The sequence below is a fragment of the Pristiophorus japonicus genome, chromosome 11, assembly GCF_044704955.1.
Source record: "Pristiophorus japonicus isolate sPriJap1 chromosome 11, sPriJap1.hap1, whole genome shotgun sequence".
In the NCBI taxonomy this organism is placed as follows: Eukaryota; Metazoa; Chordata; class Chondrichthyes; family Pristiophoridae; genus Pristiophorus; species Pristiophorus japonicus.
In genome coordinates this window covers 68,803,135-68,821,528 of record NC_091987.1, presented here as the reverse complement: position 1 = coordinate 68,821,528, position 18,394 = coordinate 68,803,135, and the positions used below count along the sequence as shown (strand labels likewise).

At 44.0% G+C, this 18,394-nt stretch overlaps 1 protein-coding gene across 2 annotated transcripts in view; it reads right to left on the bottom strand.

Moving 5' to 3' along the window:
- Positions 1-18,394, bottom strand: part of igsf3 (immunoglobulin superfamily, member 3) — a 190,545-nt gene that overhangs the window by 13,506 nt on the left and 158,645 nt on the right. For both annotated transcript variants that reach the window (XM_070893490.1, XM_070893491.1), the window contains exons 7-9: positions 17,189-17,596; positions 7,547-7,957; positions 3,514-3,936 (exon numbers count right to left, since the gene is read on the bottom strand). In XM_070893490.1, the coding sequence (XP_070749591.1) occupies positions 3,514-3,936; positions 7,547-7,957; positions 17,189-17,596 (1,242 nt within the window). The remainder of the gene's footprint in view (positions 1-3,513; positions 3,937-7,546; positions 7,958-17,188; positions 17,597-18,394) is intronic.

Sequence of the window (18,394 nt, the reverse complement as noted above, 5' to 3'; positions counted from 1 at the left end):
TCCACCGCCCCCACACGCCGCACTCCACCGCCCCCACACGCCGCACTCCACCGCCCCCACACGCCGCACTCCACACTCCACCGCCCCCACATGCCGCACTCCACCGCCCCCACACGCCGCACTCCACACTCCACCGCCCCCACACGCCGCACTCCACCGCCCCCACATGCCGCACTCCACCGCCCCCACACGCCGCACTCCACACTCCACCGCCCCCACATGCCGCACTCCACCGCCCCCACACGCCGCACTCCACCGCCCCCACATGCCGCACTCCACCGCCCCCACACGCCGCACTCCACACACCGCACTCCACCGCCCCCACACGCCGCACTCCACCGCCCCCACACGCCGCACTCCACACTCCACCGCCCCCACACGCCGCACTCCACCGCCCCCACATGCCGCACTCCACCGCCCCCACACGCCGCACTCCACACACCGCACTCCACCGCCCCCACACGCCGCACTCCACACGCCGCACTCCACACTCCACCGCCCCCACATGCCGCACTCCACCGCCCCCACACGCCGCACTCCACACACCGCACTCCACCGCCCCCACACGCCGCACTCCACACGCCGCACTCCACACTCCACCGCCCCCACACGCCACACTCCACCGCCCCCACACGCCGCACTCCACCGCCCCCACACGCCGCACTCCACACTCCACCGCCCCCACACGCCGCACTCCACACTCCACCGCCCCCACACGCCGCACTCCACACTCCACCGCCCCCACACGCCACACTCCACCGCCCCCACACGCCACACTCCACCGCACCCACACGCCGCACTCCACACGCCACACTCCACCGCCCCCACACGCCGCACTCCACACGCCGCACTCCACCGCCCCCACACGCCGCACTCCACCGCCCCCACACGCCGCACTCCACACGCCGCACTCCACCGCCCCCACACGCCGCACTCCACACGCCGCACTCCACCGCCCCCACACGCCGCACTCCACCGCCCCCACACGCCGCACTCCACACTCCACCACCCCCACATGGCCGCACTCCACCGCCCACACACTGGCGGATGGGAAAAAGGGCAAAACCACGTGAAATATCGCCCCATCGATTGGAGCGGTGAATCCACAAACAAAACGGTAGGTGCACCCCGTTTGGGGCAGAGGGCAATTTCGGCCCCTGTAAGTCAGGTCCACCTGGCTGGACAATAGTGGAGAAATAATCCAAAGTGGTCATCTATGGAGAAGCAAAATCAGCATCCAGCGGCCAAAAGCAGAGATGGAGCAGAGCGCAGAAGTGAGAAACGCAGAGAAAAATGCCGAGGGTGACAAAGACAGAAAAAGAGAGAAAAAGGTGAGAGGAACACAAACATGGAAAGACCATAGGACATCTTTTCCAGTGATTCCCCAAGCTTCTCAGGATGTCAGCGTCAATGTTCCCTGTCATTATTTTTGGCACCACGCGGCCCCTTCAAAATATCGTGCATGCTTGGTTGTTGCATTGAAAAGCCGGCAAACGAGTTGCACGGGTTTCCTGGAGCGCTGCGTGGCTGCGCAGCTTAAAGAGAACATTGATGTGCATACTAGAGCCCTCAAACATGGACACCAGCCACAATGTCTTCTCTCATCCCAAATATTCAGGGAACATTAAACATTCCACAAGTGGAATCAGTCTGACCTCAACCTCACAGCATCCCAGCCCACCCTTTCACTGCCTCCTTATCCAACCTGATGCAAAGAGAAATAAGATAATAGCATCAGCTCACAGAATGCATGATATATAAACACTACTGTACAACGCAAACTGTTGTGGCAGATCTACACTGTATCTAAAAGCTTCAAAGTGTTCCTCCACCAGCCTGTCCTCGCCACACAGCACTGCCCCCCAGACATCAAGATCCACGGGTGGCCCTGGACAACGTGGACCACTTCCCCTATTTTGGGAGCCTCCTATCAACAAGAGCAGGCATTGACGACGAGATCCAACACCACCTCCAGTGCAGCCTTCGGCCGCCTGAGGAAAAGAGTGTTTGAAGACCAGGCCCTCAAACTGTCACAAGCTCATGGTCGACAGGGCTGTAGAAAGACCCGCCCTCCTGTATGGCTCAGAAACGTGGAGCATGTACAGTAGACACCTAAAGTCGCTGGAGAAATACCACCAGCGATGTCTCCGCAAGATCCTGCCAATCCCCTGGGAGGACAGACGCACAAACATTCGCGTCCTCGTCCAGGCCAACATCCCCAGCATTGAAGCACTGACCACGCTTGATCAGCTCCGTTGGGCAGGCCACATAGTGCGCATGCCAGACACGAGACTCCCAAAGCAAGCGTCCACGGCAAATGAGCCAAAGGCGAGCAGAGGAAACGTTATAAGGACACCCTCAAAACCTCCCTGATAAAGTGCAACATCCCCACTGACACCTGGGAGTCCCTGGCCATAGACCGCCCTAAGTGGAGGAAGTGCATCCGGGAGGGCGCTGAGCTCCTCGAGTATTGTCGCCGAGAGCATGCAGAAATCAAGCGCAGGCAGCAGAAGGAGCGTGCGGCAAATCAGGCTCCCTGTCCACCCTTTCCCTCAACGACTATCTGTCCCACCTGTGACAAGAGACTGTGGTTCTCGTATTGGACTGTACAGCCACCTAAGAACTCATGCTAAGAGTGGAAGCAAGTCTTCCTCGATTCTAAGGGACTGCCTATGATTTAAAATCATTGCTGGTAATACCCGATATGTTGGATAGTTCTAATAAAACTCCTATGCGCCTATTCTTTCTGGTAGTGTTTCGAGTATGTTACAATATAACTCCTGCACACAATCTTTGTGATACTTTGTGGATTTTTAACAATAAAATCCCATGGACTTCCACAGTGTTTAAAGGAATACGAATGCTGCAGGACCCATCCAATGTCAGTCACCACTGTAGATGCAATATAAATTTAATATACTTTAAAAATTACTTTTTAACACCAAGAAAAAAAAAGTAGGCACTTTTTTGAATTTATTATATCTCATAGGTATGTAAGATAGTGAACAGATTAGTAAAGGTAAACCCAATATATGACTTCAGACTAGGCCATGATAGTAAGGCAAGGGGGCACAAGTTCAAATGAATAAAAGACATATTTAGAACTGATGTCAAAATGTTAGCTTTGGCTCAGTGGTAGTACTCTTACCTCTGAGCCAAGGTTGTGGGTTCAAGTCCCACTCCAGAGACTTCAACACATAATGTAGGCTGACACTCCAGTGCCGCTCTAAAGGATTGCTGTTATGCTTGTGGCTCATTTCCAGCTAGCACCACAATATCAGCGAATGTACTGCTCACACAGGGATCAAACAGGTGCTCAGTGACCTTTTAAGTGTCTGCAACCCTTTATTTTTCCCCATTAACCCTTTCAGGGCCGTCAGGTTGCATCACAAAATCTGTCCGCCTTCATTAAGTGCTCCCAGTGCACCATGCACTAAGCACTGGGAGTTCACTGAAAGTAACTGACCACATATGATTCAATCAAGATCAGCTTTTTGTCTCCGAGTAAGTTACCTTTGTTTTGTACAGTGACCATGACCAGCCCAGACTCATCCTCTCCGAGTTTATACCAAATATTGTTGGCATTTTGAATCCATTCCTCCACGTGACAGTAGTAATTCCCAGTGTCACTGCTGGCCGAATTCTGCACCGTCAAGCTGTACAATCCATGGGAGGGTCTCTCTAACTTCAGTCTGTCCTTCATCCCCTCAGCTCCATCCAGTGAAACATCGAACCCAAACACTGAATTGTGATCAACTTTTAAAATGGTCTCCTTCATGATTCTGTCAGCACCCTCTTTGACTTTCCATGCGAACCAGGATACGGCAAACTGTGAATTAGCTTGTGTTTGGTGGGTTACATTGCAGCTGAGCTGAAACAGGCTCTTCTCTGGTATGCTAATATTCAATTCCGTTTTATCCACTTGCATTTTAAATTCTGTTTGTGAAATTGAAAACAAAGAGATAACATAGTTTAATGTTTAATTTTTGAAAATGCGAGAAAGTCAGCTCCCCCATTTTTCTTTCTGTCGAGTAAATTCATCAATCTGATGCTTCCAACAGGGAGTTACATTCGAAGGAAGTGCGGGCCGGAGAATCAGAGCTGCAGTGTTGTAGTCCTATTTCTGAATCACACCTCCTCCTGAGCATGGCTTCCCACTGGGAGTGCAGGATCGGTGAAGTTACTCACGTTACTTTCTCTCAGCCAAGGGATGGAACAAGCCCATCTTCAGACATCTCTGGTCAAAATCAACCCACCGGGAGGAAAGATTGAGTGATGCAGGAAGGGCCTCACCTTAAGCAGACTGTTGCTGCGGATCCTATGCGTAATTTTCACCTCCACCTATTTCCACCTCCATAACATCGCCCGTCTCCGCCCCTGCCTCAGCTCATCCGCTGCTGAAAAGCACATTCATGCCTTTGTTACCTCTAGACTTGACTATTCCAATGCACCTCTGGCTGGCCTCCTATGTTATACCTCATGTAAATTTGAAGTCATCGAAAACTCGACTGCCCCTGTCCAAACTCGCACCAAGTCCCGCTCACCCATCATCCCTGTGCTTGCTGACATAGAAACATAGAAAATAGGTGCAGGAGTAGGCCATTCGGCCCTTCGAGCCTGCACGACCATTCAATAAGATCATGGCTGATCATTCCCTCAGTATCCCTTTCCTGCTTTCTCTCCATACCCCTTGATCCGCTTAGTCGTAAGGGCCATATCTAACTCCCTCTTGAATATATCCAATGAACTGGCATCAACAACTCTCTGCAGCAGGGAATTCCACAGGTTAACAACTCTCTGAGTGAAGAAGTTTCTCCTCATCTCAGTCCTAAATGGCCTACCCCTTATCCTTAGACTGTGTCCCCTGGTTCTGGACTTCCCCAACATCTGGAACATTCTACCCGCATCTAACCTGTCCAATCCCGTCAGAATCTTATATGTTTCTATGAGATCCCCTCTCATCCTTCTAAACTCCAGCGTATAAAGGCCCAGTTGATCCAGTCTCTCCTCATATGTCAGTCCTGCCATCCTGGGAATCAGTCTGGTGAACCTTCGCTGCACTCCCTCAATAGCAAGAACGTCCTTCCTCAGATTAGGAGACCAGAAATGAACATAATATTCCAGGTGAGGCCTCACCAAGGCCCTGTACAACTGCAGTAAGAACTCCCTGCTCCTATACTCAAATCCGCTAGCTATGAAGGCCAACATGCCATTTGCCTTCCTCGCCTGCTGTACCCGCATACCAACTTTCAATGACTGATCAACCATGACACCTCCGCAGCGTGGCCGCCGATTTCCGGTGGTCCTTAAGGGAGGGGGCAGTTTTGGTCCCCCTCATGTTCAAACAGTTTACTGTCCAAATTAAAATAAATAACAATCTGGTTGAGTTGCTGAAGGGCTACATGAGTGAGCACTTTTAGCAAATGCAAGCCTAAAAAATTGGAAGGCAAATAACAGGCAGAAAAAAGATGCAAGTCAACGTAAAGCAGAAGTTCATACATCGCAAACACTATTATACCAGAGCAACTGTCACAATCTTCTACATAGCACCAGTATAAAGTAGGTCCTCCACTAGTTTCCTTTTTCCATTTTTTCTTCTCCTCTACCAAAGGTGTTAACTCGTGCTTGGCTATGTATGAACTGCAGTACTTACACAAATGACTGCACAAACCTTGATTTCATCAAAGGTCCGTAAACTTTATTCTGCTGCAAACTTTGAGTCATTTAATGCAGCCACGTAGATACCATAGTGCAGTGGCATTGTCTGCTGGCTAGAGACATGCAGTATAGATTACAGAACATTTTAGTTTAGCACCAACAGTAAGATTACACTACACCAAAACTGCATCATCAGTGCCATAGCTAGCGGCCTACACTTAATCCCAATACAATGTGGGCTGTCATATGGAGCTCATTCTGGAACATCCCAATCCATAATGGCCTATTTCATGGCTTCCCTGCAGCTATAATGCACCTTTGTATGGTATAGCAGATCTCAGATATTCAAACTTTGCTAGATTATTCCTTATGATGCAGCAATATATTATTTTTTTGCCATTTCCTTGAGGACAACCTCCTCAGCATACTCTAGTAAACTGTATCTAGTTCTCTCACCATCCCATCTGATCACGTCTCACACCTTTTCTGCCTGTAGCCACCAGTCATGTACACCAGCTTAATCATGACTAAATGAGGCAGAGATAAATGTCCAGGTGGTATTTCAATTCAAATTATTTTTTTAAAGAAGTCACACTGTGTTTAAGTCAATATTATCACCAACAGTGCTAATGAGATTTAAAGAGATTGCATCTGGCAGTCTACAACCATGTCATTAGGTTTGCTCGGTTATTTTTCATTTTTGTCCATTTAATAACATCTGTGTCTTGCAAAATGACTCGCATGTAGCCAATGTCACAATTTTAATCTAAGATAATTGAGTACAGCTGCTTGGTTATACTTCTGGCTAGTCAAGGGCAGCCCTGCAGCCGTTATATGTGCTCTTTTTGGCCCATTCCATTTAAGCATATATGCAGCTATGGGATATGCACCATTGCTTCCAGGCTGGGAAGGTATAGTATATGGCTGGACATGGCAATGCTATAAACAGCGTTAACTTTCTCAGTTACTAGTCAGTAATAGCTTACAGAATTTGTTAAACTTTACAAAGTACTTTGCATGTGAATTTATTTGTTTTAAATTTTCTTTTGTTTAACATAGAACACCAATTAAGATAGAAGTAATGGGAATTGTGTCAAAATAATGGGCAGAACAGGGGTTGAAACAGATGGAAATGTTTTCACAAGCCCACTGCCTGGGTAAAGTAGACAGCATTGAATTTCATTGGTCAATCTTGTGACCTTGTTATTGGTAAAATTGAATTTAACAATGATGCATCATCCAAGTGACAGGATTGTGCTAACCCATAACAGTAACACTGAACTCCTTTGAAACGTGGAGCACACAATAATGGTGCTCTCAAGATTTTCAGGAAGTCATAGCACTCACCCCATTTTACCCAGCTGCACATATTTAAATCTACTTACTAGTCACATATGACCTCATTTGCAGACACAGAATGGGGCGGGTTTCACATGGTCAGCAAGACATTTGCACAATGCACATTGTGGTACGTACTGTGGATGTGCACTGTGTTTTGGCTCTAGCGTCCGTATTGGAGGCAATACGGCACTGTTTAGATGAGAACTACTGCTGCAATTAAACATGACAGTTATAGTACTTGAAGTGTTATGCTATGGATTTGGTGCCTAAACAGGCAAGACTTCTGGGATAAATTTATGACATAAACAACATTGCAATTTAAAACTGAGGCTGATTCAGTACACATCAATCATCTGGGAGGCTTTACATTTTAGAAACCAGACTTCAGCTATTTTTGGTATAATCTAGTTTTTAAAACATCATTCAGCCATATGTTAAAAGTTCCCAAAAGGTGACCTGATGTAATGTGGTCTGATGCCAATCAGAAGAATAAACCACCCTTCATTAAAGCTGTTTTGCTGAACCGAAATTAATAGGTATACCATACCTGGTTGTTGTACAGTGACAGTAGTCAGTCCAGACTGATCCTCTCCCAGTTTATACCATACATTATTGGGGCCAAGTAACCACTCTTCTACACTACAGTAGTAACTGCCAGTGTCAGATGTAGTTGCTTTCTGTAGTATCAAACTATAATGTTCATTGGTAGATTTTTCAAACCGTAGCCTATCCCTCAGGCTCACACTGTTATCCACTGAGCTGCCGTACTCAAAAACAGAATTCCGGTTCAGGCTGAGAATGGGATGTCTGTCTGTCTCCAGTATTCTCCGGGCATACCAGGCCACAGAGAGTTGGGAATCCAGGTTGGTTCGGTTGCTGATCTTGCAATCCAGCTGAATCTGGCTGTCCTCTGGCACTGCAATACTCTTCTCAGTTTTGACGGTTTGTAAATTGTTTTCTGTAGATACACATGTTTTTAATTTTATTTAAAGGAAACTTGACAGCCAAGGAATTTTAATATCATAGAAGCATAGTTTCAAAACTCCCCAACAGATTTATTCATCAGATAATCTATTCAAATGTATTAACTTGACAATGTTAACAAAACTGGGGAATGAATAATGGAGAACAGGGAAATGGCAGCGACGTTGCACAAATATTTTATATCGGTCTTCATGGTAGAAGACACTAAAAACATCCCAATAGTGGATAATCAAGGGGCTATAGGGAGGGTGGAACTTATATACCATATACTGATATACTATCACTATCACGAATGATGTAGTATTAGGTAAAATAATGGGATTAAAGGCAGACAAGTCCCCTGGACCTGATGGCTTACATCATAAGGTCTTAACAGAAGTGGCAGAAGAGATAGTGGATGCATTGGTTGTAATCTACCAAAATTCCCTGGATTCTGGGGCGGTTCCAGCGGATTGGAAAACCGCAAATAAAATGCCCCTATTTAAAAAAGGAGGCAGACAAAAAGCATGAAACTATAGACCAGTTAGCCTAACATTTGTGGTTGGGAAAATGCTGGAGTCTATTATTAAGGAAGCAGTAGCGGGACATTTGGAAAAGCTTGATCCAATCAAGCAGAGTCATCATGGTTTTATGAAAGGGAAATCATGTTTGACAAATTTACTGGAGTTCTTTGAGGATGTAATGAGCAGGGTGGATAAGGGGGGACCAGTGGATGTGGTGTATTTGAATTTCCAGAAGGCATTCAATAAGGTGCCATATAAGATGTTACTGCACAAGATAAAAGCTCACAGGATTGGGGGTAATATATAATAGATACATGGATAGAGGATTGGCTTACTAACAGAAAACAGATAGTCGGGATAAATGGGTAATTTTCTGGTTGGCAAACAGTGACTAGTGGGGTGCCGCAGGGATCGATGCTGGGTCCTCAACTATTTACAATCTATATTAATGACTTGGATGAAGGGATCGAGTGTAATGTAGCCAAGTTTGCTGATGATACAAAGATGGATGGGAAAGCAAATTGTAAGGATACAGAGAATATGCAAAGGGATATAGACAGGCTAAGTGTGTGGGCAAAAATTTGGCAGATGGAGTATAATGTGGGAAAATGTGAGGTTATCCACTTTGGCAGAAATAATAGAAAAGCAAATTATAATTTAAATGGAGAAAAATTGCAAAGTGTTGCAGTACAGAGAGACCTGGGGACCCTTGTGCATGAAACACAAAAAGTTAGTAATGAGGAAGGCAAATGGAATGTTGGCCTTTATTGCAATGGAGATAGAGTATAGAAGCAGAGAAGTCCTGCTACAACTGTACAGGATATTGGTGAGGCCACACCTGGAGTACTGCGTACAGTTTTGGTCTCCGTATTTAAGGCAGGATATACTTGCAGTGGAGGCTATTCAGAGAAGTTTCACTAGGTTGACCCTATACACATTGGAGTTCAGAAGAATGAGAGGTGATCTTATTGAACCTTATAAGATAATGAGGGGCTCAACAAGGTGGATGCAGAGAGGATATTTCCACTCATAGTGCAAACTAAAACTAGAGGGCATAGTCTTAGAATAAGGGGCCAGCCATTTAAAACTGAGATGAGAAATTTCATCTCTGAGGATTATAAATCTATGGAATTCTCTGCCCCAGAGAGCTGTGGTGGCTGGGTCATTGAATATATTTAAGGTGGAGATAGACAGATTTTTGAGCGATAAGTGAGTAAAGGGTTATGGGGAGCAGGCAGGGAAGTGGAGCTGAGTCCATGATCAGATCAGCCATGATCTTATTGAATGGCGGAACAGGCTCGAGGGGCCAAATGGCTGAGTCCTGCTCCTATTTCTTATCTCTTGTGTTCTTATAATTATGTAAACACATGGGAAAATAGCTTGAGCCTTTAAATTTATATGCATCAAATGTGAACATTTAGTGCAATAAAAGCAGAAATAGTTGGAAATACACTACTGGCCACTCAGAGAAAAATTATTTCTATCAGTGTCTGTGTGCACGCTATTGACGCTTGTCGAAAACAAGTTGAACAATAAGAGTAAGAAATGAGATGGTCTCAAAAAAAACTCCTCATTTTGAGGTGATGAGAAAATGATGTACAGGTTACTGTTTGAAAAAGTTGCAGGTAATAGATCATGTGAGAGGCAAAGAACATGGCTAGATGTCATAATGGGCTGGACAAGAGTGACATTAGATGCTGATACAATCTAAAGGTCGAGAAACTGAAGAATATTCTGAAGAGTGTCTACTTTCGTCAAGGAGCTATCCAGATAATGACAGCTCCATAGGAAAGGAACCATGGAGATCAGCTTGAGCTCCTGTCCTGGACATTGCTCAGAAGGCCTCTGGTTCAGCAGTGCTAGATGAGTACAGCCTTAGATTTGTTAATTGGTTACCAGGAAAGGAAATATCAATGGAACTAATTATATTGCAACACTGATGACCTCTTTAGAATTCAAACTTGGTTTAAGTAGATGTGGTTCTGTAATGTGCTGGAGCACCGTGTGCTGTGGAATCCATGCCATTTACATTGTGGGCTATTACCATAGCACTAGCAGCAACAGTCAAATAACTGAATGCAGAAACACACTGACAATGTAAAACCCGTATCACTGGTCTATACGGGTGGACTGAATGCACTTGTGGCTGGAAAAAATGGCATATAAAACCACTTATTTATATTACAGCTTTGCAGCAGAAATTAGGACTGCCATCAACAGCAACATGAAAAGTAAAGGGCCTTAATGTCTCTTAAAAATTGTAGGATATTTTCCAACAATATTTTACATTTTATGTATTGAAAGTATTCCCCCTACACTTACTTTAAGAGGGCCTCCTAATTGTTAGCTTTAACGTGTGTTAAAAGATAGTCTTCTGTTTACCCTTTACAGTTTAACAAGTTGGGAAAAGTAATTATTTTTATACATTCATTTTTTAAACATGCAAAGGAAGCATTACCCCTATCCAAGACCTTGCTATTTGTATCCTTGTGATAATTATAATTATGGATAATGCCTAACAATTTTCCATACCTATTTCAAGCAAAATAATTGAAAGGGTTTTTTCTTGTTGGTTCAGTTTACCTTATTTGAATATGTTTGTTTAAATTCTAATTGATGCTGATATAGTATTATTGGGGGATTTGTCTGGGAGGAATCACTGAGCCTTACAGTTGAATTAATGTATGTTGAAATAAGGTGTTCAATTCAAGACACTTCAAGAATGTTGTCATTTGAACTGTATATGATAGTTCAGGTAAGGCACAGTAACTCTTGGGTCAGCCAGTTTTCAGACATTGGGTCATTGGCTTCACCTATTGAGACAAAATCTCTGAAATAAGGCGGCAAAGTAGCATAGAAGGATGACCAAATTCCCTCATTCCTGCAGTCATTTTCTACCCTAGATTCCTGAGGATATTGATTGGCTTGTTCTTGGACACTGTTTTGTGGGCATCAGTATCTTGCCTGCCAGTATCTTGCCCAAGTGAGCATTCCTCCTGTGTAAGCCTAGTCACCAGTGGAGGTGTCACAGGTGAGCCTGATCATGTCCTCACCTGACATCCACACTTGCAGCAGGGGTCATTAGACATCAGTCAGGAATAGGAACTCCAGCTCATTTTCCCCTTCCCCAGCCCAGGAGTGCTGAATTTATAGCACATAACTGTTGTTCTGGCTTAGGCCAATTGATTTGATTCTCAGTTTAAAACACCTTCGCTACCCAGATAATCTCAAAGAACTGGGACTATATACTTTAGCGAAGCGTCAACTTGGGCAATTTGATTGAGATTTATAAAATAATGAAAGGTCTAGATTGTGCAGTGAATGCTGATTCCCTGTATACCTTCAAGTGAGAGCTGGACCTGCTTCTAGCTAAGGTGGAGATCACTTTATAAAAGAGGTAGCTACCCTGTGATATAAATCAGGGTCAATGTAATCTCCTGGACTGGTTTTGATCGCCTAAAGGGGCTAGAGAGGAATTTTCCAGATTCTTCCTGAATTGGCCTAGGTTTTTAGCTGGCTTTTCATCCCTCCGAGGAGATTACCTGGCTCTAAGTTGATAGTAAGTGTCTGTATCGTGATGCACATCACAACTATATCAGACAGGTTTGATGGACCAACTATTTTTTCTTTCTGTCATTTTTGTATGTTTGTAATTGACTGGAATTCTTTGAGGATATAACGAGCATGGTGGATAGAGGTGTACCGATGGATGTGGTGTATTTAGATTTCCAAAAGGCATTCGATAAGGTGCCACACAAAAGGTTACTGCAGAAGATAGAGGTATGCGGAGTCAGAGGAAATGTATTAGCATGGATAGAGAATTGGCTGGCGAACAGAAAGCAGAGAGTCGGGATAAATGGATCCTTTTCGGGTTGGAAATCGGTGGTTAGTGGTGTGCCACAGGGATCAGTGCTGGGACCACAACTGTTTACAATATACATAGATGACCTGGAAGAGGGAACAGAGTGTAGTGTAACAAAATTTGAATATGACACAAAGATTAGTGGGAAAGCGGGTTGTGTAGAGGACACAGAGAGGCTGCAAAGAGATTTGGATAGGTTAAGCGAATGGGCTAAGGTTTGACAGATGGAATACAATGTCAGAAAGTGTGAGGTCATCCACCTTGGGAAAAAAAACAGTAAAAGGGAATATTATTTGAATGGGGAGAAATTACAACATGCTGCGGTGCAGAGGGACTTGGGGGTCCTTGTGCATGAATCCCAAAAAGTTAGTTTGCAGGTGCAGCAGGTAATCAGAAAGATGAATGGAATGTTGGCCTTCATTGCGAGAGGGATGGAGTACAAAAGCAGGGATGTCCTTCTGCAACTGTATAGGGTATTGGTGAGGCCACACCTGGAGTACTGCGTGCAGTTTTGGTCACCTTACTTAAGGAAGGATATACTGGCTCTGGAGGGCGTACAGAGACGATTCACTAGGCTGATTCTGGAGATGAGGGGGTTACCTTATGATGATAGATTGAGTAGACTGGGTCTTTACTCGTTGGAGTTCAGAAGGATGAGGGGTGATCTTATAGAAACATTTAAAATAATGAAAGGGATAGACAAGATCGAGGCAGAGAGGTTGTTTCCACTGGTAGGGGAGACTAGAACTAGGGGGCACAGCCTCAAAATACGGGGGAGCCAATTTAAAACCGAGTTGAGAAGGAATTTCTTCTCCCAGAGGGTTGTGAATCTGTGGAATTCTCTGCCCAAGGAAGAGTTGAGGCTAGCTCATTGAATGTATTCAAGTCACAGATAGATAGATTTTTAACCAATAAGGGAATTAAGGGTTACGGGGAGCGGGCGGGTAAGTGGAGCTGAGTCCACGGCCAGATCAGCCATGATCTTGTTGAATGGCGGAGCAGGCTCGAGGGGCTAGATGGCCTACTCCTGTTCCTAATTCTTATGTTCTTATGTTCTTATGACAGAGGAGAGATCAAGGATTAAACAGGGACCTTTTTGGTTCAATTTCAAGTTGCTTTTATCAATTGAGCCTTTACACTTTGATTTTCTTTTCAAAGGATGTGAATACTGACACATGTACGTGACTGAGAATATGAACAGTCTTCCCAATATCGTCTCTTTCGAGCATCAAAATATGGGTTGCCAGTTTGCGAACCCAGGCAAATGATCTTCTATTGATTTCCATGACATCCTGCTTTATTAAATAGATTATAACTATGGTGCATTTACATTTTAGAATGCAAACATGCAGTTCAAATGCATTAATTCATAATTGAGAATCGGATTAATGACCCTCACTGTGACCTTTGTAAATGCTAATTTGTTAATCCTTCAGTTAAACACTTGGTACACCTCCTTATTCAGTGACTTCCAGGATCAGGGTGCACCCAGTGTAGACTTCAGACGCCCCTTATATTTATTGTTGTGAACTAGAATGCTTCTGAATAAATTAGTAGATGTGCTGTAGCATAACTGTTTATTTAATTAGTTTATCTCTGTTTCTTGATCTCTCAGTGAAATAACTGGAAAACCAGTTGAAGAGTGTGGGACACTGGCAGCGAAACCCTTACTCTAAAGAAATTGGTCTTTTTTGCTTTATGGAGTCTGGGGAAAAAAGTTGTTTGATTTCTTTTTCCAGAAATCCTTGTAAACTTTGGGTTCTGTCAATGAGCAGTGCAAGGCTACATAGAATAAGAACGGCACTTGTTCTGCTTTGCAGAGCACGAAGCAGAAGTGGTTGGAGTTGGAGCCAATAACATGCCAGAGGGAATTGATGTTCAACTTTCTCAGTTTAAAAACATAGAAACATAGGAGCAGTAGTAGGCCATTCGACCATTCGAGTCTGCACCGCCATTCAATATGATCATGGCTGATCCTCTATCTCAACACCATATTCCCGCTTTTTCCCCATATCACTTGATGCCTTTTGTTTCTAGAAATCTATCTATCCCCCTCTTAAATATATTCAGTGACTTCTATGGTAGAGAATTCCACAGATTCGCTACCTTCAGAGTGAAAACATTTCTCCTCATCTCGGTCCTAAATTTCCTACCTCGTATCCTGAGACTGTGACCCCTTGTTCTAGACTTCCCAGCCAGGGGAAACATCCTCCCTGCATCCAGTCTATCCAACCCAGTCAGAATGTTATATGTTGCAATGAAATACCCTCTCATTCTTCTAAACTCTAGTGAATACAGGCCTAGTCGACCCAATCTCTCCTCATACGACAATCCTGCCATCCCAGGAATCAGTCTGGTGAACCTTCACTGCAATCCCTCTATGGCAAATATATCCTTTCTTGGGTAAGAAGACCAAAACTGCACACAATACTCCAGGTGTGGTCTCACCAAGGCCCTGCATAACTGTAGTAAGACATCCTTGCTCTCCTGTACTCAAATCATCTTGCAATGAAGGCCAACATACCATTTGCCTTCCTAACTGCTTGCTGCACCTGCATGTTTGCTTTCAATGACTGGTGTACAAGGACATCCAGGTCCCTTTGTACATCAACACTTCCCAAGCCATCACCATTTAAATAATACTATGTCCTTATGTTTTTCCTACCAAAGTGGATAACTTCACATTTAACCACGTCATACTGCATCTGCCATGTGTTTGCCCATTCACTCAACATATCTAAAATCGCTTTGCAGCGTCTTTGTATCCTCCTCACAACTCACAATCCCACCTAGTTTTGTGTTGTCAGCAAACTTGGAAATATTACATTTGGTTCCCTCATCCAAATCATGTATATATATTGTGAATAGTTGGGGCCCAAGCACTGAACCATGTGGTACCCCACTAGTCACTGCCCGCCACACTGAAAAAGACCCGTTTATTCCTACTCTCTGTTTCCTGTCAGTTAACCAATTTTCAAACCATGCCAATACATTACCCCCAATCCTATGTGCTTTAATTTTGCACACTAACCTCTTATGTGGGACTTTATCAAAGGCCTTCTGAAAATCCAAATACACTACATCCACTGGTTATCCCTTATCTATTCTATCAGTTACATCGTCAAAAAACTCCAACAGATTTGTTAAACATGATTTTCCTTTCATAAATCCATGTTGACTTTGTTTAATCCTGTTGATATTATCTAAATGTGCCATTATCACATCCTTTATAATAGACTCCAGCATTTTCCCTACTACTGATGTCAGGCTAACCGGTCTGTAGTTCCCCATTTTCTCTCTCCCTCCTTTTTTAAATAGTGAAGTTACATTTGCCACCCTCTAATCTGCAGGAACTGTTCCATAATCTATAGAATTTTGGAACATGACAACCAATGTATCTACTATTCCATGGCTACCTCTTTTAGTACTCTGGGATGCAGATCATCAGGCCCTGGGGATTTATCTGCCTTCAGTCCCATTAGTTTCTCCAGCACTATTTTCTTACTACTTATCATTTCCTTTAATTCCTCTTGTTCACTAGACCCTTGGTTCCCTAGCATTTCTGGGACGTTATTTGTGTCCTCTTCCATGAAGACAGAACCAAAGTATTTATTTAATTATTCTGCCATTTCCTTGTTCCCCATTATAAATTCTCCCGTTTCTGTCTGTAAAGGACCTACATTTGTCTTCACCAATCTTTTTCTTTTTACATAGTTGTAGAAACTTTGGCAGTCAGTTTTTATGTTCCTTGTAAGTTTACTCTCATACTCTATTTTTCCCCTCTTAATTAATCTCTTGGTCCTTTTTTGCTGAATTCTAAACTGCTCCCAATCCTGAAGTTTGCTACTTTTTCTGGCAACTTTGTATAACTCCTGGTGAAACTTGCATTGGTGAAGCAATGCAAGTGGGTTTTGATTCTGCAGCTATGACACAGCTGGAGCCAGAAAATTGTGACTGTGACAATAACTGAAGCCCAGATAATTCTCTTCCGCTAACACCTGAACTATTGGGGAGTTGGTGCTGAGGCTGTAATGGGACGGCTCTTAGTAAAGAGCAGGGTGAGTTTGTTTCTTTTGTGTGTTTCCACCTTGTTCTCCTCCCTCTCTGCAGCACTAACGTCATATACAGCATGACCAGTTTACACATTAGATTGCTGGCTTTGTGGGAGGAAAGAGTTAAGAAACACTTATAAAATAAAGATGTTCGTGCACTTACCTTGAAGCTGAATCATTCCATGGAGCCAGTCAGCAAAATGTCAAACAAATCAAAAGTGGCAAATGCTCACATCAGTTCCATCTTCTAGTTTATAGCCATGGAAATGATAGCCAGCACCAGGGTCGAATGCAGAATTTGTAGCATATCACAAATGCACTTACATTGCATATAATGCGAGCATCGAATCCTTGGAAAATGTTAATAAATTAGACTTTAATATATAGGTAGGTAGATTGGTCTGTCAGGGAAGAGAATCTGTAAAATATCACTCTCTTTTGGTCCTGAGTTTTAAAAAAAATAGAAGTTGCTTTTGTTCAGATGGTTGACACTGATCATCAGATATCACAGAGCAAGTCGTTCAGTCCCCACTCTGTTCACTTTTCAATACGAGTCATACCTCTTTTTAAACTTCTGTACCATTCCCTGACCAAGGAGGACATAGCCCTCTGCCAATGCAGTTATCAAGAGAGGTACATGAGAGCAGCCAGCAATGGCTCGTGCTCAGATTTACCCTCCCCTCCTTCTAATGAGGCAGCTTGCCGCCACTCCACAGAGAGTTCTTCATAAGCATGCAAGAATTGAAAGTTTATTCTATACATGAAAGAAACAAAGATAGATTCAATACCTGGAGGCTGGACTGTGACAGTGGTCAGTCCAGACATGTTCTCTCCAACTTTATACCAGACATTGTTGGGGTTCACCAGCCACTCCTCCACGTAACAATAGTATTTTCCACTATCATCAATATCGGCTTTTTGTAAGACCAAAGTGTAGTGCCCACGCGAAGGTTGTGCAGCCTGCAGTCTCTCCCTCCTTTTGTCTCTTCCTAACCAGTTCCCATACTCCAACACACAGTCACGGTTTGATTTCAGGATAAGTTTGTTCTCTTTCTCCAGTGATTTCTGAACATACCATTGTACAGAGAATTGCGAGTCTGGACTCGTTCGATTTGTGATGGTACAGTTTAAATGAATATTGTCATTTTCAATTACTATAAGGTTCCTTTTTATTTGGTTGACTTTTAATCTGCTATCTGTGAGGAAAGAAATGATCTGGTTACATGCAGGACAATGGTGAACACAAGCTAAAAATACATCTTGCTAATATTTTCCTCGTTTTTTCTCTCAGGCACTCTCGCCATCATAATATATTCTGCAGCTGGAGCAAGCACTTCACCACAGTCTGTGCTGAGACAATTTACTCCCAAGCAAGACACTAATCTCTCCTCTACCTCTTCTGTGTCAGCTGTGGCTCAGTTGGTAGCACTCTTGCCTGAGTCAGAAGGTTATGTGTGTAAATCCCACTCCAGGAACGAGTACAAAAAAAATCTAGGCTGACACTCCAGTGCAATGCTGACGGAGTGCTGCACTGTCGGAGGTGCCGTCTTTCAAATGAAACGTTAGAGCAGACAGGGCCTCAGTTTATCAAGTGGATGTAAAAGATCCTATGGCACTATTTTGAAGAGGAGCAGGGGAGTTATCCCCAGTGTCCTGGCCAATATTTATCCCTCAATCAACATAACAAAAAATCAGATTATCTGGTCATTATCACATTGCTGTTTGTGGGAGCTTGCTTGAGCATAAATTGACTGCCGCGTTTCCCACATTACAACAGTGACTACACTCCAAAAGTAATTCATTGGCTGTAATAAAGAAATGGCACTAATCATGGGCGATTTCAACCTTCATATTGATTGGACAAAGCAAATTGGCCAGGGTAGTCTTGAGGAAGAGTTCATAGAGTGTATCCGGGATAGTTTTCTTGAACAGTACATTGCGGAACCAACCAGGGAGCAGGCTATCTTAGATCTGGTACTGTGTAATAAGACAGG